This window comes from Tamandua tetradactyla, chromosome 7, assembly GCF_023851605.1.
Source record: "Tamandua tetradactyla isolate mTamTet1 chromosome 7, mTamTet1.pri, whole genome shotgun sequence".
NCBI lineage: Eukaryota > Metazoa > Chordata > Mammalia > Pilosa > Myrmecophagidae > Tamandua > Tamandua tetradactyla.
This window is the reverse complement of record NC_135333.1, coordinates 123,890,811-123,917,559: the sequence shown is the minus strand read 5'-3', so window position 1 is coordinate 123,917,559 and position 26,749 is coordinate 123,890,811. Positions and strand designations below refer to the sequence as shown.

The window sequence follows — 26,749 nt, the reverse complement described above, 5'->3', positions numbered from 1 at the left end:
ACTTCTACTAAGAGGGCTGCCTTGCCTCCTCTTCCAGGTCACTGGAAAGGTCTTTCTAATGTGAAATTGTGCCTTCTCATTCCTACAGGGCTTCCATGGCCTGCACATAAGGCCCAGTCTCTTAAAATAGCCAATGGGCCCCTCTCTACAAACATGGCCCTCACTCCTTTATCTCTTCACTCTGCACCTTACTTCTAGTCAAAATAAGACAGAGTTGTGACCCAAAGGATAGGCAATAGTGAAAGCTGGACTAAAGTACAGGCCTCTCACACCAGCCCTGTCAAACTACCCAGGGGCACTCCCTCTCAAGACCCAGAGGTTCCAAGGTTAAAATTTATTGGGTAGATGGAAATACTAGTGGTCAATGAGAGGGAGGGGTAAGGAGTATGGCATGTATGAGTTTTTCTTTTTTTCTTTTTATTTCTTTTTCTGGAATGGTACAAATGTTCTAAAAAACGATTATGGTGATGAATAAACTACCATGCGATGATATTGTGAGCCACTGATTGTACACCATGTATGGGATGTTTGTATGTTAAGAATGTTTGAGTTTGTATGTTGTTTTGTTTTGTCAATAAAAATTTTAAAATTAGAAAAAGAAAAAAAGACCCAGAGGTTCCATGCTTCTACATAATCCCTCCCTAGGAAATTCAAGGGGCCAGGCCCACAGGTGACAGGGCAGAAAGGGCAGGCCCCAGTCCAAGACGCCAATATGACCCCTTCCTTAGCCAAGACAGATATCACTAGCCAAGCACAAGGCCACTGGGACTTCCCCAATTCCCTTGTGACCAGGGAGGCTTTATTTAAGAAGCTTCCTTCTCAGAGAATCTGCCAGTTGTACCCCACTAACACTCTTTTCTCCCTCTCATGCAAGTTGTGGTAGTTAGATTCAGGTGTCAACTTGGCTAGGTGAAGGTACCTAGTTCTATTGCCGTGGATATAAGCCAAAGGCATGTGAACCTCATCTGTTGCTGATTACATCTGCAGTCAGCTAGGAGGCGTGCCTGCTGCAATGAATGATGTTTGAGTTAATTGGCTGGTGCTTAAATGAGAGAGCTCAACGTAGCACAGCCCAAGCAGCTCAGCATGCCTCATCTCAGCATTTATACCTCAGCCCAGGCCTTTGGAAAGGCAGAAAGGAATCACCCCAGGGAAAGATGTTGGAACCCAGAGGCCTGGAGAGAAGGCCAGCAGAGATCGCCCTGTGCCTTCCCATGTAAAAAAGAACCTCAGCTGAAAGTTAACTGCCTTTCCTCTGAAGAACTAAATAAATGTTAACTAAATAAATCCCCTTTTATTGAAAGGCAATCCATCTCTGGTGTGTTGAATTCCAGCAGCTAGCAAACTAGAACACAAGTGTACCCATTATCCTTATCAAAAGAAAAAACTCACAGGCATCAAAAAATTGCTGTCCATAGGCTTCCTTAATATGCGTTGGCGCTTGTAAGGAAGCGCCAGGCTTGCTTCCTGCCACTAAGGCCACCTGCAGGTCTGACATTCCCGTTCTGAAATAGCCAGGTTCAACTATGCTGATTTTTACCCCAAAATGCTGAAGCTCAAGCCTGAAACAAATCCTTCAGGTTAATTCCTTTCATTGAAAGACACCATAATTTCAATGGTCTCAGGAAAAACAAAAAAGTAAGTTATAAAAACACTTTTACTATGTATTTTACAGAATAAAGAAATGTAGAGGAGAAAAGAAAAAATTTAAACACCCATAAGTCCAACAATTGAGGCATGATGATATGAAGTGCCATTACCTATCAATCCCACAGCCACTCCTTTAACAACTAGTTATTAAGTAACTACCATGTGCTAGATACTGGGAAACTCAAAGAATAATAAAATAATTAAAATTCATTATGACAGGCACTATCCTAATTTTTTACATGCAATATCTCAGAAGATTAAGACAGATGTTTTTGAGATTGGTTTCCCATCTCAAAAGCTCATAGCAGGTAAGTCGGACAAGTAAGCAAACAATTTCAATACAACTCAAAAACATTATAAAGAAGAGGTATGCAAGGGCCTATGGAAGTAGAAAGGAGGATGCAGACAGATTTTTTGAGGGAGTTAGGGAGGCTTCCATGAAGAGAAAACATTCCAGTTGAACCTTGAAGGATAAACAGGAAATTTCCAGGCAAAGACAGGAAAGAGTGGCACACAAGGCAGTGCATAAACAAACGTACGGCCCTGTGAAGTCTTACAGTTTGTTCAAAGACGCAGGAAGCCATTAATGGAATGTGATACAGATATTAAAAATTCAAGTCGGCAGCTGCGGCGGTCCGAGCTAATCCCTCCCTCCTTCCCGGGCCGGCTGAGAGTATCGGAGAAGTAAGTTCCCCAAGCCGAGGCAGGCGGCGCCCTTCTTTTGCGGGCGGCTTCGAGTCTCGGCTTTAAGTCCGCGGCTACGAGTCCCGGATCAGAGGGCTATCCAAAGTCTGGGCTGGCTAGACTGACTGCGAGACTCGGCTGCAGTGAGACCCCCGAGCGGCGTGCGATCTCCCGATCAGCGGCAGCTGCGGTGGTCCGAGCTACTCCCTCCCCCCTTTCCGGGCTGGCTGAGAGTATTGGAGAAGCAAGTTTCCCAAGCCGAGGCAGGTGGCACCCCTCTTTTGCGGGCAGCTTCGAGTCTCTGCTTCGAGTCCGTGGATACGAGTCTCAGATAGGAGGGCTATCCAAGCCGCGGAAGCACCCCCCCCACGGGAGGCTTCCTGGTCCGGTGGGGAATCCCCCAGGCCCGCTGCGGCCCGCAACCAGCCACAGGGTCCCCTCAAGCCGCGGCAGCTGACGCCCCCACCACGCGCGGCCCCTGAACCAACGGAGAGATTTGGATCCGAAAGCCCCAGGCCACGGAGATCGGTGACTGGGGGAGACCCATTCCAAACACTTGAGACAAACGTGTGCCACGTGCGCCACGTACTGGGCAAGATAAGAAAAACAGATCCCAGAGATTTCACAGAAAAATCTTACAACCTTGCTGGGTCCAACACCCAGAGAAATCTGAATAAATGCCCAGATGCCAGCAGCAGAAGATAACTGTCCACGCTCAAAAGATTGAGAATATGGCCCAGTCAAAGGAACAAACCAATAGCTCAAATGAGACACAAGAGCTGAGACAACTAATCCTGAATATACGAACAGAAATGGAAAACCTCTTCAAAAATGAAATTGATAAATTGAGGGAGGACATGAAGAGGACATGGGCTGAACATAAAGAAGAAATAGAAAAACTGAAAAAAAAAATCGCAGAACTTATGGAAGTGAAGGATAAAGTAGCAAACATAGAAAAAATAATGGATAGTTACAATGATAGATTTAAAGAGACAGAAGATAGAATTAGTGATTTGGAGGATGGAACATCTGAATTCCAAAAAGAAACAGAAACTATAGGGAAAAGAATGGAGAAATTTGAACAGGGTATCAGGGAACTCAAGGACAATATGAACCGCACAAATATACGTGTTGTGGGTGTCCCAGAAGGAGAAGAGAAGGGAAAAGGAGGAGAAAAACTAATGGAAGAAATTTTCACTGAAAATTTCCCAACTCTTACGAAAGACCTAAAATTACAGATCCAAGAAGTGCAGCGCACCCCAAAGAGATTAGACCCAAATAGGCGTTCTCCAAGACACTTACTAGTTAGAATGTCAGAGGTCAATGAGAAAGAGAGGATCTTGAAAGCAGCAAGAGAAAAACAATCCATCACATACAAGGGAAACCCAATAAGACTATGTGTAGATTTCTCAGCAGAAACCATGGATGCTAGAAGACAGTGGGATGATATATTTAAAATACTAAAAGAGAAAAACTGCCAACCAAGACTCCTATATCCAGCAAAATTATCCTTCAAAAATGAGGGAGAAATTAAAACATTCTCAGACAAAAAGTCACTGAAAGAATTCGTGACCAAGAGACCAGCTCTGCAAGAAATACTAAAGGGAGCATTAGAGTCAGATACAAAAAGACAGAAGAGAGAGATATGGAAAAGAGTGTAAAAAGAAGGAAAATCAGATATGATATATATAATACAAAAGGCAAAATGTTAGAGGAAAATATTATCCAAACAGTAATAACACTAAATGTCAATGGACTGAATTCCCCAATCAAAAGACATAGATTGGCAGAATGGATTAAAAAACAGGATCCTTCTATATGCTGTCTACAGGAAACACATCTTAGACCCAAAGATAAACATAGGTTGAAAGTGAAAGGTTGGGAAAAGATATTTCATGCAAATAACAACCAGAAAAGAGCAGGAGTGGCTATACTAATATCCAACAAATTAGACTTCAAATGTAAAGCAGTTAAAAGAGACAAAGAAGGACACTATATACTAATAAAAGGAACAATTAAGCATGAAGACATAACAATCATAAATATTTATGCACCGAACCAGAATGCCCCAAAATACGTGAGGAATACACTGCAAACACTGAAAAGGGAAATAGACTCATATACTATAATAGTTGGAGACTTCAACTCACCACTCTCATCAAGGGACAGAACATCTAGACAGAAGATCAACAAAGAAATAGAGAATCTGAATATTACTATAAATGAACTAGACTTAATAGACATTTATAGGACATTACATCCCACAACAGCAGGATACACCTTTTTCTCAAGTGCTCATGGATCATTCTCAAAAATAGACCATACGCTGGGTCACAAAGCAAGTCTTAACAAATTTAAAAAGATTGAAATCTTACACAACACTTTCTCGGACCATAAAGGAATGATGTTGGAAATCAATAATAGGCAGAGTGCCAGAAAATTCACAAATACGTGGAGGCTCAACAACACACTCCTAAACAACGACTGGGTCAAAGAAGAAATTGCTAGAGAAATTAGCAAATACCTCGAGGCGAATGAAAATGAAAACACAACATATCAAAACTTATGGGACGCAGCAAAGGCAGTGCTAAGAGGGAAATTTATTGCTCTAAATGCCTATATCAGAAAAGAAGAAAAGGCAAAAATTCAGGAATTAACTATCCATTTGGAAGAACTGGAGAAAGAACAGCAAGCTAACCCCAAAGCAAGCAAAAGGAAAGAAATAACAAAGATTAGAGCACAAATAAATGAAATTGAAAACATGAAAACAATAGAGAAAATCAATAAGGCCAGAAGTTGGTTCTATGAGAAAATCAATAAGATTGATGGGCCCTTAGCAAGATTGACAAAAAGAAGGAGAGAGAGGATGCAAATAAATAAGATCAGAAATGGAAGAGGAGACATAACTACTGACCTCACAGAAATAAAGGAGGTAATAACAGGATACTATGAACAACTTTACGCTAATAAATACAACAATTTAGAGGAAATGGACGGGTTCCTGGAAAGACATGAACAATCAACTTTGACTCAAGAAGAGATAGATGATCTCAACAAACCAATCACAAGTAAAGAAATCGAAGCAGTCATTCAAAAGCTTCCTAAAAAGAAAAGTCCAGGACCAGACGGCTTCACATGTGAATTCTATCAAACATTCCAGAAAGAATTAGTACCAACTCTCCTCAAACTCTTCAAAAAAATCGAAGTGGAGGGAAAACTACCTAACTCATTCTATGAAGCCAACATTACCCTCATACCAAAACCAGGCAAAGATATTACAAGAAAAGAAAACTACAGGCCGATCTCTCTAATGAATATTGATGCAAAAATCCTCAATAAAATTCTAGCAAATCGTATCCAACAACACATTAAAAGAATTATTCATCATGACCAAGTAGGATTCATCCCAGGTATGCAAGGATGGTTCAACATAAGAAAATCAATTAATGTAATACACCATATCAACAAATCAAAGCAGAAAAATCACATGATCATCTCAATTGATGCAGAGAAGGCATTTGACAAGATTCAACATCCTTTCTTGTTGAAAACACTTCAAAGGATAGGAATACAAGGGAACTTCCTTAAAATGATAGAGGGAATATATGAAAAACCCACAGCTAATATCATCCTCAATGGGGAAAAATTGAAAACTTTCCCCCTAAGATCAGGAACAAGACAAGGATGTCCACTATCACCACTATTATTCAACATTGTGTTGGAGGTTCTAGCCAGAGCAATTAGACAAGAAAAAGAAATACAAGGCATCAAAATTGGAAAGGAAGAAGTAAAACTCTCACTGTTTGCAGATGATATGATACTATACGTCGAAAACCCGGAAAAATCCACAACAAAACTACTAGAACTAATAAATGAGTACAGCAAAGTAGCAGGTTACAAGATCAACATTCAAAAATCTGTAGCATTTCTATACACTAGCAATGAACAAGCAGAGGGGGAAATCAAGAAACGAATCCCATTTACAATTGCAACTAAAAGAATAAAATACCTAGGAATAAATTTAACTAAAGAGACAAAAGACCTATACAAAGAAAACTACAAAAAACTGCTAAAAGAAATCACAGAAGACCTAAACAGATGGAAGGGCATACCGTGTTCATGGATTGGAAGACTAAATATAGTTAAGATGTCAATCCTACCTAAATTGATTTACACATTCAATGCAATACCAATCAAAATCCCAACAACTTATTTTTCAGAAATAGAAAAACCAATAAGCAAATTTATCTGGAAAGGCAGGGTGCCCCAAATTGCTAAAAACATCTTGAGGAAAAAAAACGAAGCTGGAGGTCTTGCGCTGCCAGACTTTAAGGCATATTATGAAGCCACAGTGGTCAAAACAGCATGGTATTGGCATAAAGATAGATATATCGACCAATGGAATCGAATAGAGTGCTCAGATATAGACCCTCTCATCTATGGTCATTTGATCTTTGATAAGGGAGTCAAGCCAACTCACCTGGGACAGAATAGTCTCTTCAATAAATGGTGCCTAGAGAACTGGATATCCATATGCAAAAGAATGAAAGAAGACCCATATCTCACACCCTATACAAAAGTTAACTCAAAATGGATCAAAGATCTAAACATTAGGTCTAAGACCATAGAACAGTTAGAGGAAAATGTAGGGAGATATCTTATGAATCTTACAATTGGAGGCGGTTTTATGGACCTTACACCTAAAGCAAGAGCACTGAAGAAGGAAATAAATAAATGGGAACTCCTCAAAATTAAACACTTTTGTGCATCAAAGAACTTCATCAAGAAAGTAGAAAGACAGCCTACACAATGGGAATCAATATTTGGAAACGACATATCAGATAAAGGTCTAGTATCCAGAATTTACAATGAGATTGTTCAACTCAACAACAAAAAGATAGCCAACCCAATTACAAAATGGGAAAAAGACTTGAATAGACACCTCTCAGAGGAGGAAATACAAATGGCCAAAAGACACATGAAGAGATGCTCAATGTCCCTGGCCATTAGAGAAATGCAAATCAAAACCACAATGAGATATCATCTCACACCCACCAGAATGGCCATTATCAACAAAACAGAAAATGACAAGTGCTGGAGAGGATGCGGAGAAAGAGGCACACTTATCCACTGTTGGTGGGAATGTCAAATGGTGCAACCACTGTGGAAAGCAGTTTGGCGGTTCCTCAAAAAGCTGAATATAGAATTGCCATACGATCCAGCAATACCATTGCTGGGAATCTACTCAAAGGAATTAAGGGCAAAAACTCAAACAGACATTTGCACACCAATGTTTATAGCAGCGTTATTTACAATTGCAAAGAGATGGAAACAGCCAAAATGTCCATCAGCAGACGAGTGGCTAAACAAACTGCGGTATATACGTACGATGGAATATTATGCAGCGTTAAGACAGGATAAACTTGTGAAGCATGTAATAACATGGATGGACCTAGAGAACATTATGCTGAGTGAGTCTAGCCAAAAACTAAAGGACAAATACTGTATGGTCCCAATGATGTGAATCGACACTCGAGAGTAAACTTGGAATATGTCATTGGTAACAGAGTTCAGCAGGAGTTGGAAACAGGGTAAGATAATGGGTAATCGGAGCTGATGGAATACAGACGGTGCAATAGGACTAGATACAAAAACTCAAAAATGGACAGCACAATAATACCTAATTGTAAAGTAATCATGTTAAAACACTGAATGAATCTGCATCTGAGCTATAGGTTTTTGTTTGTTTTGTTTTGTTTGTTTTGTTCTTATTATTATTACTTTTATTTTTTTTCTCTATATTAACATTCTATATCTTTTTCTGTTATAATGCTGGTTCTTCTAAAACGATGCAAATGTACTAAGAAACGATGATCATGCATCTATGTGATGATGTTAAGAATTACTGATTGCATATGTAGAATGGTATGACGTCTAAAAAAAAAAATGGTCAGCACAATACTGCCTAATTGTAATGTAATTATCTTGGAACGCTGAATGAAGCTGCATCTGATCTATAGTTTTTTTTTTGTTTGTTTTGTTTTTTTTTTCTCTTATATATTTTTGTACTTTTTATTTTTATTTGTGTTTTCTCTCTGTGTTATCACTTTATTTCTTTTTCTGTTGTAGTGCTATTTCTTTCTCTAAATCGATGCATATGTACTGAGAAATGATGACCATACACCTATGTGATGATAATAAGAATTACTGATTGCATATGTAGAATGGATTGATTTCTATTGTTGTGTTAGTTAATTTTTTTAATTAATAAAAAAAAAAAGTGCAAAAAAAAGGCCATAATCTCCAGCCATAAAAAAAAAAAAAAATTCAAGTCATTGGTCATTCAGAATATTCAGGTCAGTTAACAAATGGTTCCACAAATATTTATGTGCCAAGCACGGTGCTATGTGCTGCCTAAATAAGTGAAGTGTGATATGGTCCCTGTCCTCATAGAATTTACTGTACAGAGATAAATAAGTAACGTGACATTGTGCACCATGCTAGAGGTACATCCTGGGTGCTTTGGGGACAGTGATGAGTTGTTCTCCCTAATCCAGGTGTTCCCTTAATTTGGGCCTCAGGCAGCCTTGCTGGAGAAGATGAAGCCCAAACTGAAAATCAAGGAGAAACCGATTTGACACAATGGTCCATACAAAGGTAGAACTCAAAGCACTATGACGCCCTAATGCTGTGGCTCTTCAAGTGTGGAAAATGGATCAAGAGCATCACCAGCATCTGGGAACTGGTTAGAAATGAAAATTATCAGCCCCAGTCCAGATGAGCCAAATAAAAATCCTGGGGATGAGACTCAGCAATCTCTTTTAACAGACCTCCAAGTGATTCTGAGGCATGTTAAAGTTTAAGAACCACTGTCCTAAAGGAAAAGCCTCCCTTAACAAACTAAACTCTTAAAACCTTCCGAATTAGAATTTCAGAAAAAAGATTCTGCAGGCGTCTGTGTGTCCTGAGGGAAGATATAGGAGCTATACATGCCAGAGGTGACTCTGCTCCCCTGGATTTCACTTACCCTTGGAGTTCTCTCATTCTGAGTCCCACCACCATATCTCCACTCCCCTTTAAAACCCTAACCCCAGCATTACTCCATAGAGCAACTGTTACAAACACTGAAAAAGTGCTCAGACTTCAAAATAGAGATATGAATGAAGTTAATCTAGGTAGCACTAAGGTAAATCAGAATACAGAGTTTAGAATGATATTGACCAGATATTAAAACTTCAACTTCTGTGTGAGACCAAAGGAAGAGATGTTTACTTGGTGCAAAATTTCTACTTTCCCTAGCACATGATCTAATCTAATACGAATGGTCAGATTATTCAAACACCATACTTAAATGGAACCTTGAATAGGGAGTGAGATGTTGCTTTGTACAGGATGGTGTAATGCCCCAATACATCCCAGGGTAATCCGGGCGGAATAAAAAGTATTTGCAAAATATCCTTAAGAGACTGGGGGAAAAGGTGATTAAACTTCCCCACCTGGGGAAGACATGATATTCTTGCAATCATTAGAGACTCCCAATTTGATGGGCCAGGCCCTCGGACTTAGGGCTTACCCTTATGAAACTTATTCCTGCAAAGAAGAAGCTAAGCCTATTTATGATTATGCCTAAGAGTCATCCCCCAACAACCTTTTTTACTGCTCATATGTGGCCCCTCTCTCTCTAAGGCAACTCTGCAGATGAGTTCACTGCCCTCCCCTCTATGTGGGACAAGACTCCCAGGGGTATAAATCTCCCTGGCAACATAAGACCTGACTCCCAGGGATAAGCCTGACTCTGGTATCATGGGATTTAAACAGACTTCTTGACCAAATGAGGGAAGAGAAATGAAACCATGTAGGGTTTCAGTAGCTGAGAGATTTCAAATAGAGTCAAGAGGTTATTTCTATGTAGTATATAGATATCCCTTTTCAGGTTTTGGTGTACTGTAGTAACTAAAGGGAAATACCTAAAACTATTGAACTGTAATCTAATAGCCTTGATTCTTGAAGACAACTGAATAGCTACAGAGCTTTTTAGGTGTGACTGTGTATGCTGGTTTGAAACTGTTGTGTACCCCAGAAAAGCCATGTCCTTTAATCTTCATTCAATATTGTTGGGTGGGATCTTTTTTATTAAGTTGTTTCCATGGAGATGTGACCCACCCAATTGTGGGGAGAACCTGGTGATTAGTTGGTTTCCATGGAGATGTATCTCCACCCATTCAAGGTGGAATTGCTTACTGGAGTCATTTAAGACCGAACCATTTTGGAAAAAGCTTCAGCATCTACAGGCACACACAGCCAGAGACTTTTGAAGATGCAGAAAGAAAATGGCCCTGGGAAGCCATGTGAAGAAGCTGGGAGAGAAAGCCAGCAGACATTGCCGTGTGTCTTCCCAGCTGATAGATAAACCCCAAATATCATCAGCCCTTTCCTGAGTCAAGGTATATTTTTCTGGATGCCTTAGATTGGACATTTTTATGGTCTTAGAACTGTAAACTTGCAACATAATACATTTCCTTTTTAAAAGCCATTCCATTTCTGGTGTACTACATTCTGGCAGCGTTAGCAAACCAAAACACCAAGTGATTGTGAAAACTTTGTGACTGACATTCCGTTCATCCAGTGTATGGTAAAATGAGTAAGGAAAAAAAAAAGACAAAATTAAGTAAATAGTAGGGGAAGGGGATTTGGAATGCTTTGGATGTTCTTTTTAACTTTTATTCTTATTTTAATTTTTTTTGAGATTTTTCAGTTTAAAAACCTATTGTGATTATGAATGTACAGCTCTATGGTGATACTGTGAACCAGTGATTGTAAAAACTGGATGATTGTATGATACGTGAATAAAAAAAGAAATGAATGAGGACATTTAGATTAAAGAGGGCATGATTCAAAAAACATAATCTTGAAAAACTGGTACCCTTTGCTCCCTTTGGGGGAGATATCTGGGAAACAGATAACTGAACAAATTCTACTTATGGCTAAACAAAAATGAATGGGTTTTATAAAGTGCTCACTAATCTTAGTCAGAATCTAGAATGTAGGTTGCCAGGGGACAGGGTGGGACTAAGGAGTTCATAAAATATACAGTTTTTATTAGGGATGAAGGGAAAGTTTTGGTAATGGATGATGGTGATGGCACATGATTGTGAATGTGATTGACTGCACTGAATTATATATTAGAATGGGGTTAAAAGCAGAAATTTTAGGTTGTATAGTTACTAGATTAAAAATTTTTAAAGAAAAAAATCCATGGACCTATACAGCACAGTAAACCCTAAGTTAAATCACGGACTATAATTAATAGTACAGTTACAAAAATATGCTTTCATCAATTATAACAAATGTACCACACTAATGTAAAGTGTTAATAGGGTAGTGTGTGGAAATTCTGACTTTCACCCATGATCATTCTGTAAACCCACTGCTTCTCGAATAAAATATGTATATATACATAAAAATGTATATATATTTACTAAAAACAAAAAAACAAAAAAATACAACCCAAATATGAAAAGTAAACATCTTCACTGTTGGTCTGGGAATGAGCTAAGGAGTTCAAGAGACAAGTTCTGAGAGGTGGTGCCTCGGCCAGCAGGGGCCACATGGGGTTAGACTGGGCTTTGGTTAAGCAGAAGGCCAGGTGAGGTGCCTGCCACAGTGGTAACAACTCATGGTGATTTCCCTCTCCCAGATATTTCCTAGGCAGATAACATAATATGCACATTATAATAGACATATGGCTTTATGGTGTCTTTCATATTCACCACTCATCTCCATGTGAAATTGCCTCATGGTCAGACCCTGCTGAAGGGCAGTTTGTGCAGCTATATTTTGTGCTATGTAACTGTACCCTAATGTCAACAGATGATTAGACTACAGAGAGTACTTGATGGGAGGAGAGTCCATCCTAGGGCTGGACAGTGGCTCTTCCCCACATTAACCATATGGACAGAGGCAAAGTACTAAACCTCCATGCCTTCGTTTCCTCATATGTACAATGAAGATAAAAAATAATACCTTCTGCATTGGGTTGTTATGAAAATCACACACAACAATGCCTGACACACAAGAGCACAACAGTGTCACAGATAGTGCCACCTGACACACACACATACAAACAAACTTGGCCAATAGGATCCTCTTTCAGGAATTAAACCAAGGAAATACAAAGAGAAGGAAGTAGCTGAAGAGAGATGTCAAGCCAAAAGGCATGGAAAAAAGCTAGGGGGTAGAGACAGGGCCATTGGGGTTCATTGTAAATTGAAGTTATAAGAAAGAAAAAAGCTATTAGGCAAAGAAAAGATATACAGAATAAAGGGAAGGAAGAAGATAGTTGGAAGCAGAAAGAAAGACAGTCACCACAAAAGAACATGAAAAGGTTCACCTTAAGGAAAAAGAAGGGAGTCGTTCTCTTCAGAAAAGGAATTTTTCCAGGCTAAATCTTGGAAATTAAAGTGTAATATATGGCAGGAAACAAAGACCCAGGGTTCTGCTGCATCGTGGCTACGGCTGGAAAACTTTGGTAAAGATACTTAACAAATCTGAGCCTGTTTCCTCATGTAACATGGGTTAGTAATAATAGTTGCTTTTCACCATTTAGGGGGTGATGAAATAAGATACTGTAAAGGAAAGCAACTAGTACAATACTTGAGTCATATTTAAGTATCCAATAGTTGGTTTGGTGTTGTTTTTAACTTAAGAGAATTACCTCAGAATATCTGAAAAGGCTTCCACTCCATACTTGGAGCTACAATACCCTCCTCCAAAGACAGCAATTCTTCCCAGGATGCTGGAAACATTGACAATCCTCCCCTGCGCTTTCCTCACCAAGGGAAGCATGCTCAAGGTCACTGCAATCAATCCAATTAGGTTCACATTGAAGACATTCACATAGGTCTCAATCCTCAGCCCCTCACTGCAGCCAATCGGGTGAACAATGCCTGCATTGTTGACCAGGCCCCAGAGTCCTAAAACAATAAAAGACAAATCCGGAGTTCAGTTTCAGACAAGATGGCAGACTGTTTACTTTGGCCAATCTTTCTGCTAAAAACAAGTAAAAATGCTAGACAAAATGTACGTTTTAATCTTCTTAAATGCATCTATAAGCTAACAAAAAAATTAAAAAAAAAAAAGCTCAGACCAAAAACTAAAGAAAGGCAAGAACCCAAAAGAGAGGGTAAATGGGTAAATGGAGCACTATTGCTGGTTTTTTATTTGAGCCAATTTGCCAACAAGTATAAACTTGGATGTCAGTATAGTCTCAAAATGCATAGAAGACAGATGAAATCCAGGGCCCACCTGAGGTAGGGAATCTAGTAAAAGACACTCTTCTCATTAAACTAGAATCCTAAACAGCTACCCTCCAAGTCTAATGGTGAACTAGAAATAATATCCCCTTTCAAAAGACTGAAAGTGAAATTGTGTGTCTTGAACTGTGGTGTTGGGTGTTGGGTAACTGTGGTAGTCTTCTCAGGGGAGAATCAGCCCCAACCATAACCACAAGCCATATTTCATGAGGGTTTGCAGGACAATCCATACCATCTAGGTGGTCCAAAAAGCTTCAAGCCAAGAATTAAGTTTAAAGTGGCCATAGGCTCTGACAGAAGCAAATATAGACCCTCTCTGGAGGAATCTTTACATCAGGACTCAAAGAATCACCAGAGAGTGTTACAAAGAGAAGCAGCAGCTCATTGTCAAAAATCAGTAGACACACAAGGAAACAAAACATCACTGGCAAGAGCTAGTAGAAACAACAGATAGTAGAAAAAGACTTGCAAAAACTTTAGACACTAGAAATATCAGACACGATATGAATATGCTGAATACATATTTTATAAAAGAAGGGATTGAAAATATTAAGAAAGACAAGGTACATAAAAATGACCAGGCAGGTTTGGAAATGAAACAAAATAGAAGTAGAGCTAAATGGTGTAACAATCAATATTTTAAATTTTGGTAAGCAAGTTTAACAGCAAAGAGATATAGCTGAAAAGAGAAAGTAGTGAACTGGAGAGCAGGAAAAGGAAATTATGTAGACCATAGCACTAAAAAAAAAAGAGAAAGAAAAGATAAGAGAAACAAGAACAGAGTAAAATCATCTAATATATATCTAATCAGATCCATAAAGAAAGGAGAGAAGGGATGAAATAAAGGCAATATTTGAAGCAACAACTATGACTGAGAATTTTCTAGCACTGATGGAAGACACTAACCCAGATTCAAGAAGCCAAATAAATCCCAAGTACTGCAAATTTTTAAAAATCCACATAACAAAATAAAGCTTCAGTAAGATCAAAGAAAGAGAATACCTTTAAAATAGCCATAAAGGAAAGACGAGATCAATTTCAAAGGGAAATTAATTAGGCTTAAGGCTGGCTTATCAATAGCAACAACGAGAGCCAAAAGACAGTGTAACTAAATATTCAATGAATGGTGAGAAAATAACTGTAAACTTAGAATTGCATATCTAGCAAAAATACCCTTCAAAAAATTAGGGCAGCTGCTGTGATGCCCAGTATCTACCTCCCATCACTGAGGCAGGCTGCTGCAGGTACCCAGATTGGGGGCATCTGGGAAGCCCTCCCCTCAGGAGGAGAGGGGAAGCAGACCAGAGCTGAACTGACAATTGGCCAGCAAGAGAGACAATGTGAGTCCTGCTGCCTCAATCCTTTATGCACAGGGGCTCAGGGTGCTCACTACGTACATGAGCAGAAAGGCAGGGGCCAGGTGGCTACACTACAACCCCAAGTCCCCTCTCTTCCATACCTGTGGCAATCTGTGAAAGGCAGAGCACTCCTTAGCTGGTGAAGTCAAATTTCTCAGTCCCACAGCCCAGAGTCTTTCCACACATGAATCTGGAAATCACCAGACATACAGCACCTACAAGCCAGAGTCTGCCACGGTGTACAGTGCCCATCCCCCACTGCCAAAGTCAGCAGCTTCCAGCACACCTGGGGCGCCTCTAGCTTTGAGTGAATTTTCATCTGGTCTGGCCCCTGTTCAGCAGGTTTCCAAAGGCTGGGAGAGATGGAGTTGTAGGGAAGAGGTGGCCCAAGGGTGCCATCTTCTGGGAATATAGGGAAAGGGCATACTGGCAACCTGCTTCTCTGCCCAGCCTCCCACAGACTTCTGAAAAGGGCTGCTCCCGGAGTTAGGCCCTGGACTTGGTTTGGATGGGAATTACTGACTAACCAAGTGTCAAAGGAGACCTTCAATGCAAACCAGAGCAAAAACAAAATGTCAGATGAGCAAGGGAAATCAACTTTCAAAATAGCCTTATCAAGATAATAAAATCCTGAGAAATCAGAAAATCACAAAACACATGAAGATGGAATAAAATATGGTTCATGCAAATGGCCAAATTAAAAAGCTGGAGCAGAGACAGAATTTGAACAACTAATCAAAGATGCCCATATAAATCTCCAAAATAACTTCAATGGGTTGACTAATGACATAAAGGATATCAACAAGACACTAGAAGAGCATAAGGAAGAATGTGAAAGAGTAAACAGAAAAATATCAGATCTTATGGGAATGAAAGATACCAAAGATCAAATTAAAAACATACTAGAGACATACAACAGATTTGAACAGGCAGAAAAAAGAATAAGTGAACCAGAGGACAGGGCAATTGAATGTGAACACACAAAAGAACAAATGGTGAAAAAGATGGAAAAACTTGAATTGGATCTCAGGGAAATGATGGATAACACAAAGCACATACACAAATATAAGAATCACTGGTATTCCAGAAGGGGAAGAGAAGAGAAAAGGGCTAGGAAGAGTACTTGAGGAGATAATTGGAGAAAACTTCTCAACCCTTTTAAAGATACAAATAAGCAAATCAAAGAAGCCCAATGAACTCCAAATAAAATAAATCCAAACAGACTACATTCCATATATTCAACCATATGCAAACAAACCAGACAACTTAGATGAAATGGACAATTTCCTAGAAACACAAGAACATCCTATACTGACTTGAAAAGGAACAGAAGACCTCAACAAATCAATCACAAGGAGACTCCATCAGTCATCAGAAATCTCCCTACAAGAGAGATGTACCTACTCACTGTTGGTAGGTAAGTACAGTAGTGCAGCCCCTCTGCAGGACAGTGTGGTAGCTCCACAGGAGTCTAGGGGTGGGGTTGCCATATGATCCTTCAACCTCATAGTTAGGTGTATACTCACTGGAACTAAAAGCAGGAACACGAATAGACAGTTGCACACTATATAATTTGACTTGTATGGTGTTTATATGGCAGTATTTCATGATTTGCAATAGATGGAGGTGCTCTAAGGGTACTGAAGAATGGAAGGGGGAACTGTGGTGTATGCATACAATGGAATACTGAGCAGCTGTAAGAAGGAATGAAGTTGTGGGGCATGCAACTAGGTGAATGAACCTAAAGGACAGTATGTTGAGTGAAATAAGCCAGAAACAAAAAGATATATATTATAATGCCTCACTAATATGGACCAACTATAATGTACAAACTCTGAGAACTGAATTCTAGAGCATAAGTTATCGGATGAAGGATTATTGTAAAGGTTCCTAGATTATAAACTCTTACAGCAGTCACATCTATTCCAGAGTTGTAACTGTGATTACTAAATTCTGAGATGCTGAGCTTTTTGTGTATAATCTGGCCATTCCTTGGAACTTCAGGTATTTGCGTGACACCTGAGACTCAGACTTAGAGTTCTGTAGCTACAAAAGTCAGCATTACTCCCACACAGCAACTGTTACAAACACTGAAAAAGTGATCAGACTTCAAGTAGAGATATGAATGAAGATGATCTTGGTAGTACTCAAGTAAATCAGACTAAAGCGTAAAGGATGATATTGATTGTATATTAAAACTTCAACTTCTGTGTGAAACCAAAGGAAGAGAGGTTACTTGGTGCAAAATTTCTATTTTCTGTAGCACACTATCTAATCTAACATGTGTGGTCAGCTTATTTGAACACTATAATTACATGGAACATTGAATAAGGAGTGAGATCTTGTTGGTTTGTACAGGACGGTGTAATGCCCAAAATACATCCCAGAATAATCTGGACAGAAAATTAAAAAGTATTTACAAAGTCCCCTTGAGGGACTGAGGAAAAATGTGGAAATAATAAACTTCCCCACCTGGAGAAGATCTGATATTCTCACAAGGATTTGTGACTCCCAATTTGATGGGCCAGGTCCTTGATCTTGGGGCTGGCCCTTATGAAGCATATTCCTGCAGAAGAGTAGCTAAGATTACTTATGATTATGCCTAAGAGTCACCCCAGAGAACCTCTTTGGTTGCTCAAATGTGGCCTTTCGCTCCAAGTCAACTCAGCAGGTAAACCCACTGTCCTTCCCCCTATGTGGGACATGACTCCCAGGAGTGTAGAGCTCCCTGGAAATACAGGATATGGCCCCAGGGGATGAGCCTGGCCCCGGCAATGTAGAAAGTATGAAAATATGAAGTATGAAAGCCTTCTTGACAAAAAGGGGGAATAGAAGTGAAACAAAATCAAGTTCCAGTGGCTGAGAGATTTCAAATAGAGTTAGGAGGTTATTTTGGAGATTATTCTTATGTACTATATAGATATCCCTTTTCAGTTCTTGATGTATTGGAGTAGCTAGAGGTAAATAGCTGAAGTTGTTTAACTATAATTCAATAGCTCTGATTCCTGAAGATGACTGACTAACCACAGAGCATTTAAGGTCTCTCTGTGTGTTTTTGAAAACCTTATGACTGACACTCTATTCAGTGTAAGGACAGATGAATAAGAAGGAAAAAAAAGACAAAAAATAAATAAACAATAGAGAGGTGGGAGTATGGGATGTTTTGGGTGTTCCTTTTACTTTTATTTTTATTTTCTTTTAAAAAATGTTCAGAGTTCCTATTTGGAACAATGGAAATGTTTTGGTAATGGATGGTGGTAATGGCAACACGAAATTGTGAACATAAATAACAGCACTGAAATATATACCTGAATATGGTTAAAAGGGGAAATGCTATATTGTATATGTGGTAATAGGATAGAAATTTTTTTTAAATCCCAAAACTGCACTAAGCAAACAGTCAGCCCTAAGTTAAACAATAGACTATAGTTAATAGCACAAGTACAAAAATGTGCTTTCATTTTTGTATGAAATGTCCAAGCCCTTGATCTGAAGGCTTGCTTTTGTGAAGCTTATTTCTGCAGCAGAGAAGCTAAGCCTACCTATAGTTATGCCTAAGAGTTAGTTCCAAAGGACCTCTTTTGTTGCCCAAACGTGGCCTCTCTCTCTCTCTCTAAGCCCAACTCTGCAAGTAAAATCATTACCCTGCCCCATATGGGACATGACATCCAGGGGTGAAAGTCTCCCTGGCAACATGGGACATGACTCCAGGGATGAGCCGGGTCCTGACACCGTGTGATCGACAATGCCTTCCTGAACAAAAGGGGGAAAAGAAATGTAAAAAAATAATGTATCAGTGGCTAAGAGAGTTCAAATAGAGTTGAGAGGCTATTCTGGAGGCTACTCTTAATGTAAGCTTCAGCTAGATATTGCTTATTCACCATAGTTTGCCAAACTCCAATAAAAACTCTCTCTGCCAACCTAAAGAACACATAGAGCTCTGTCTAAGATTTGACGAAGGGTCCATGCACTATGATTAGTTTCTAGAACCTATAGCCTCTAGATAGGTGCCTTGGAAAAGATAAGTCCTGAAACCCAGAGGGGACAGCCTCTCCAGAATATCAACTAGTTCCATCCCCCTATCCCATATTATTGACAGCCTTTCCAACAAAAAAAGTTAGAATGGTCATAGCCCAAATACCCCTAAAGACCAGGAGAAATATGAAAGGAGAAGATGGAGTTATAACAGAGAAGATAGGATTTAACAAATGAGTATGACTCCTGAATCATTATATTAATATTTCTTTTAGTCTCCAGTGCCTCGGAGCAGGTAGAAGTAAAAACCTAAAATTCTGGAACTGTAACCCATTACCAAACTCTGAAATCTGTTCTATACCTAATCGTTGTGGTGTGTGAAATTTATTGCTTTTTTGTATATATGTTATAATTCAATTTTTAAATTTAATTGAAATTTTTAAAAATATGCTTTCACCAATTGTAACAAATGTACCACCCCAATGTAAGGTGCTAATATTATGGTGGTATATGAGAATCCTGTATTTTATGCATGAATTTTTTCTAATAAAAAATTTTAAAAAATAATAAATCTCCCTACAAAGAAAAGCCCAGTGTCAGATGGCTTCACAGGGGAACTTTACCAAACATTCCAAGAAAAACTAGCCCCATTTCTGCTCAAACTCTTCCAAAAATTTGAAGAAAAAGGGAACAATTCCTAACCCATTCTATGTTGCTAATATCACTGTAATACCAAAATTGGATAAAGATACTATAAGACAATCTCCATAATGATTATACATGCAAAAATTCTCAACAAAGTACTTGCAAATAGAATCCAACGGCATATCAAAAGAATTATACATTATGACCAAATGGGGTTTATTGCAGACAGGAAAGGGTAGTTTAACACATGAAAATGAATTAATGTAAAATACCACACTAACAAAACAAAAAGGAAAAATCACATGATCATCTCAATTGACAGCAAAAAGGCATTCGATAAAATTCAGCATCCTTTCTTGATAAAAAAAAAACACTTCAAAAGGTAGGAATTGAAGGAAACTTCCTCAATAAGATAAAGGGTATATATGAAAAACCCACAGCCAATATCATACTCAACTGGGAGAGATTGAAAGCCTTCCCTTTGAGATCTGGACCAAGACAAGGATGCCCAATGTCACCACAATTATTCAACACTGCCCTTAAGGTTCTAGCTAGAGCAATTAGGGGAAAAAAAAAAAAAAGAAAGAAAAGACATCCAAATTGATAAGGAAAAAGTAAAACTCTCATTATTTGCAGACAACCTGATCCTATATTTGGAAAACCCCAAGAAATCTATAACAAAGCCAGTTGAGCTAAAAAACAAAATCAGCAAAGTGGCGGGATACAAGATCAATGTGCAAAGATCAGTAGGTGGGGGTGCAAGGGTAGTTTGGTGGTAGAATTCTCGCTTGCTATGCGGGAGACCTGGGTTTGATTATCAGCCTGTGCACTCTCCCCTCCCCGCCCCCGCAAAAAAAAAGTTTTTTCAACAAATGGTGATGCAATAATGGGATACTGACGTGGAAAGGGAATGAAATGCGACCCCTGCCACACAGCAAAGAAAAAAAAAGGTAGGATTTTTATACATGAGGAATGAGCTAACCAAAGAGGCAATTTTAAAAATTCCATTCACAACAGCAACTAAGAGAATCAAGTATTTATGAATAAACTTAACCGAGATATGAAGGACCTGTACTCAGAAAAACAAAAAACATTGCTTAAAGAAAGCAAAGAAACCTAATTAGTTGAAAGACATTCCACGCTCATGGATAGGAAGGCTAAATGTCATTAAGATGTCAATTCTACCCAAATTGACCTACAGATTCAATGCAATACCAATAAAAATTCCAATAAGCTACTTTGCAGAACTGGAAAAGCTAGTTATCAAATTTATTTGGGAGGGAAAGCGGTCTTAAATAGCCAAAAATATCCTGAAAAAGAAGAATGAAGTGGAGGTCTTATACTTTAAAGCTTATTATAAAGCCACAGTGGTTTATATACCATGATATAAACATCAGTGGAATCGAATTGAGAGTTCAGAAATAGACCCTCAGACCTATGGTCATCTGATTTTTGGCAAGGCCCCCAAATCCAATGAACTGGGACAGAATAGTCTTTTCAATAAAAGCTGCTGGAAGAACTAGATAGCCATATCCAAAGGAATGAAAGAGGACCCCTAATTCAAAAATTAACTCAAAGTGGATCAAAGACTAAATATAACAGCCAGTACCATAAAAACCTAGAAGAAAATATAGGGTAACATCTTCAACACTTAGTGATAGGAAGTAGCTTCTTAGACGTTAATCCCAAAGCAGAGGCAACGAAAGAAAAAGCAGATAAATGGGAACTCCTCAAGACTGAGCACTCAGTACTTCAAAGGGCTATGTCATAAGGGTGAAAAGACAGCCAACTCAATGGAAGAGAATAACCATATATCTGATAACAGTTTGATATCCTGAAATCCTACAACTCAACAATAAAAGGAAACAACTTAATTATAAAATGGGCAAAAGATATGAATAGATACATCTCCAAAGAAGAAATACAAATGGCTAAAAATGAAAAGATGTTCATCTTCATTAGCTATTAGGGAAATGCATATCAAAACCACAATGAGATATCATTTCATACATATGAGAATAGCTGCTAGTAAACAGAAAACTACAAGTGTTGGAGAGGATGAACGCTTATTCGCTGCTAGCAGGAGTGTAAAATAGTACAGCCACTGTGGAAAATAGTTTGGCAGTTCCTCAGAAAACTGAATACTGAGTTGTTATATGACCCCACAATTCTGCTACTCAATATATACTCAGAAGATCTGAAAGCAGAGTCACAAACAGACATTTGCATACCGACATTCATAGCAGTATTATTCACAATTGCCAAAAGATGGAAACAATCAAAATGCCCATCAACAGACAAACAGATAAACAAAATGTTGTATATACATATGATGGAATTGTATGCATCAGTAAAAAGAATGAGGTGATGAAGCATGTGGCTTCACATAAATGCCGAGTGAAATAAATCAGACACAAACGGAGAGATATTATATGATTTCACTAATATGAACTAACTAGAATATGTAAACTCAGATCCTTAAAATGTAGAGTATAGGAAACCCATAAATAGGCAGAAGTTAGAGAAGGGGGCGTGGTAACCTAATATGCTCAGAATGTATGAGGCTAAACTTGAAATATCTGGAAATAAAAATGAGGTGAAGGTAGCTCATTAGTGGGACTATAAGGAATAATGCTGTATCTTGGTTGAAAGGGTTGTTTAGAGTCATGTATATCACAGATTTACACTACAAATTTAAAGAAGTACGTACATGAACTTATCTACAAACATACGACACTGGTAATAGAGTGTTATGTGGGGGAAATATTTATTGCAAGCCGTGGACTGTAGTTAACAGTAATACCTTATAATTCTTTCATCAACAGTAACTAGTTTACCACACCATTACCAGGGGTCAATAATACAAGGAGATAAGGAATATGGGGTGTTTGGGGTGTCCTTTTTGTGTGTGTCTATCTGATAAGTTTCTTTTTGGAGTAATTAAAATGGTCTAAAAATGAACGCGATGATGACTGCACAACTAAGTGATGGTACTGTGAGATACTAATTGTATAATTTGAATGGAATATATGGCAAATGAATATATTGCAATGAAATCTGCAAAAAAATGAGAGCAAAATAAAAATATTTAAAGAAATGCAAAAAACCGAGAGATTTTGCCCCTAGCACTAAATTCTACATTCTAAGGAATGTATTCAGTCAAGAGGAAAGCAATTTTTTATGGAAGATTCAAGAAGGAATGATAAGCAAAGAAAATGGTAAATAGGGGATAAATCTAAACAAGTGTCAAATAATATAGGGTTAAAAAATAGAACTAAAATATGCAAGAGAAATAACATATATGTCAGGAGGGGTGACGGGAGCTCAGTTATTCTGAGGGCTTAGATTACTAAACAGAAGGGTAAAGATATTAATTTTACACTTTCATAAATTAAGCACGCAGTTAAAATCTCTACAAGAACCACTAAAGAAATAGAAATAGAGTATATTACTTTCAATTTTTGCAGAGGAAAAAAATGGAAGAAATTCAATCAGTTTAAAAGAAGGCATGAAATTGTGAGGCATGCAACTAGGTGAATGAACCTTGAGGACAGTATGCGGAAAGAAATGTCAGGAAAAAAAAGACAAATATTATCATGCCTCACTCATATACGAACTGATGTTGAGAGCATGGGTTATCAGGTTGGGCCCTATTGTAAAGGGTCCTAGATTGTAAGCTCTTACAGCAGTCACATATATTCAGGAGTTGTAACTGTTATTTCTAAATTCTGAGATACTGAGCTATTGGTATATAACCTGGTTGTTCCCTGAAACTTTTGGTATTTATGTGATACCTGAGACTCAAGAGTTAGAGCTTTGAAGCTATGAAAGTCAGCATTACCCCATAGAGCAACTGCTTATAAAGTTGAAAAAGTGATCAGACCTAGACTAGAGATATGAATGAAGCTGATCTGGATAGGACTAAGGTGAATCAGAATACAGGGTAAAGGATGATATGGTCCATATTTTAAAACTTCAATTTCTGTGTGAGACCAAGGGAAGGGATGTTTATTTGGTACAAAATATATAGCACATTACTGAATTTAACTAGTATGGTCAGTTTATTTGAACACCATAATTACTTGGAATCTTGAATAGGGCGAGAGATTCTTGTTGGCTTATGCAGGTTAGTATAATATCCCGATATATTCTAGACTAATATGGGTAGAGAATAAAAACAGCATTTGCAAAGTTCCCCTGGGGGACTGGGTGGAAGGGACAAAATATTAAACTTCCCCATCTGGGGAATTACTGATATTCTTGTGGGACGTCATTCCCATGGATGTAAATCTCCCTAGTAATGTGGGACAGGATTCTTGAAGTGGGCTGGGACTTGATATCAAGGGATTGAGAGAATCTTCTTGACCAAAGGGGAAAAGAGAAACGAGACAAAAAAAAAAAAAAAGTGGCTGAGAGGTTTCAGAGTTGAGAGGTTATCCTGGAGATTATTCTTATGCATTATATAGATATAGCTTTTTAGTTTATTGTGCATTGGAGTGGCAAGAGGGAAGTACCTGAAACTGTTGAGCTATATTCCAGTAGCCTTGATTCTTGAAGAAGATTGTATAATTATATAGCTTTTACAATGTGATTGTGTGATTGTGAAAAACCTTGTGTCTGATGCTCCTTTTATCAAAGGTATGTGCAGATGAGTAAAAAATATAAGGAAAAATAAATTGATAAATAATATCAATTATTTATTAATAAATTGAGATTAAAAATAATTGGGTAGACTAGTGATCAATGAGAGGGAGGGGTCAGGGGTATGGGATATATGAGTTTTTTCTTTTTTCTTTTTATTTCATTTACTGGTGTGATGCAAATGTTCTAAAAATGATCATGGTGATGAATACACAACGTCACGTGATGACATTGTGAGCCACTGATTGTATACTGTGGGTGGATTGTGTGTGTGTGGAGACTTCTCGATAAAAATATTTTTTAAGTGTTCCACTGATTGACACTAGAAATATAAATAAGTTCTTGCAAGAACCACTTCGAAGGTATGATTTGTGTACAAAGAATGTTTAATTCCAGGGTACAGGGGAAAACTGCTATTGCATGCTATGCGCTATGTTTAATAGGGAAACAGCAGTACCACAGCAACACCACGGGTAAATAGTGGGGGGGAGGGAAAAGAGTTAAGGGGAAGTTTATTTCCTATTTAGTGAGGGTGTGTTTATTGGTTATCTTTCTCTTGGGAACAATTGAATTATCTAAAATTGAGAGTGTTGATGGACTGTGGACTCTGGGCTTCATGCATGATGCCTAATGAATGCAGGTGGCTGAAGGATGCACTGACTGAGAAGTAGAGTGGCGAACAATGGTGGATACAAATGATTGAACACTGCGCTGCTACAAAAAGGAACAACATGGTGAGGCATGCAATGATGTGAATGAACCTGTGGGACATTCAGTTAGGCAAAATAAACCAGTAACGAAAGAACAATTATTGTATGGTCTCCTTTATAAGAGAACAGAGGAATAGATTGTAAACTCTTATAGCAGACACACTTACTTCTGGATTTTGAGAGGCTGTTTTATATATCTATAACCTGATATATAGAGATAAGAATGAAGCCAAAACAGGATTGATTGTAAAAATTCAGAAGTGGATAGCACAATACTATCTAACTGTAATACAATAATGTTAGAACACTGAATGAAGCTGAATGTGAGGATGATAGAGGGAGGAGGCCTGGGGGGCACAAAGGAAATCAGAAGGAAAGATATACAATAAAGACTGAGATTGTATAATCTAGGAACATCTACAGTGTATAATGATAGTGACTAAATATACAAATTTTAAAATGTTTTGCGTGAAGAACAAAGCAATGTCAATATAGGGTGTTGAAAATAGATGGTAATTAATATTTTAAAACTTTAACTTATGTGTGAGACTAAAGTAAAAAAAATGTTTGGTACAAAATTTATATTCTGACTAGTGCAATTTCTATTATAACTTATGTGGACAGCTTAACTGAACACCTTAAGTACATGGAACCTTGAGTAGGGCATGAGATATTGTAGGTTTGTCCAGAGTGATGCCTCGATAAATCCCAGGGTGATTTGAACAGTGAATAAAAAAGTATTTGCAAAGTCCCCTTGGGGGAATGGTGAAAAAGGGGAAAATTCAACTTCCCAAGTGGAGAATTCCTGATATTCTCACAAGTAGTGGGGACAACCAAAGCAATAGGCTGAGCCCCCAAACTTGGGGTTTGTTCATATGAAACTTAACCCCGCAAAGGATAGGCTAAGCCTACTTAAAATCAGGCCTAAGAGTCACCCCCAAGAGAACCACTTTTGTTGCGCAGATGTGGCCTCTCTCTCCCAGGCAACGGGACAAGTAAACTCACTGCCCTTCCCTTCCTACGTGGGACATGACTCCCAGGGGTGTGGACCTTCCTGGCAACGTGGGACAGAAATCCTAGAATGAGCTGGGACTCAGCACCAAGAGGTGAGAAAACCTTCTGGACCAAAAGGGAGAAGAGAGAAATGAGACAAAATAAAGTGTCAATGGCTGAAAGATTCCAAACAGAGTCGAGAGGTTATCCTGGAGGTTATTCTTATGCATTAAATAGATATCATTTTGTTTGTTAAGATGTAGTGGAGAGGCTGGAGGGAACTGCCTGAAAATGCAGAACTGTGTTCCAGTAGTCATGTTTCTTGAAGATAATTATATAATGATATGGCTTTCGCAATGTGACTGTGTGATTATGAAAACCTTGTGTCAGATGCTTCTTTTAGCTACCTTATGGACAGATGAGTAAAACATATGGATTAAAAATAAATAAACAATAGGGGGAGCAACAACAAAAAAGAACCAAGCCAATTAGGTCAGGATTAAGATCATTCAGAATGCAGGGGTAAGGAAGACATTGTCTTCCTTATGTATGTAGCAGAGCTTAGCCTACCTATAGGTATCCCAAGAGTTACTTCTGGAAGACCTCTTTTGTTGCTCAGATGTGGCCTCACTCTCTATAAGCCCAACTCCATAAGTGAAATCATTGCCCTCCCCTCTACATGGGACATGACATCCAGGAGTGAAAGTCTCCCTGGTGACGTGGGAGATGACTCCCAGGGATGAGTCGGGCCCTGGCACTGTGGGATCAATAATTCCATCCT

The 26,749-nt window shown here is 38.6% G+C and overlaps 1 protein-coding gene across 1 annotated transcript in view; it reads right to left on the bottom strand.

The window, feature by feature from the left end:
- Window positions 1–26,749, bottom strand: part of LOC143642559 (17-beta-hydroxysteroid dehydrogenase type 6-like) — a 72,484-nt gene that overhangs the window by 2,283 nt on the left and 43,452 nt on the right. The window contains exons 3-4 of the mRNA XM_077111089.1: window positions 13,049–13,307; window positions 1,393–1,562 (exon numbers count right to left, since the gene is read on the bottom strand). Coding sequence (XP_076967204.1) covers window positions 1,393–1,562; window positions 13,049–13,307 — 429 coding nt within the window. The remainder of the gene's footprint in view (window positions 1–1,392; window positions 1,563–13,048; window positions 13,308–26,749) is intronic.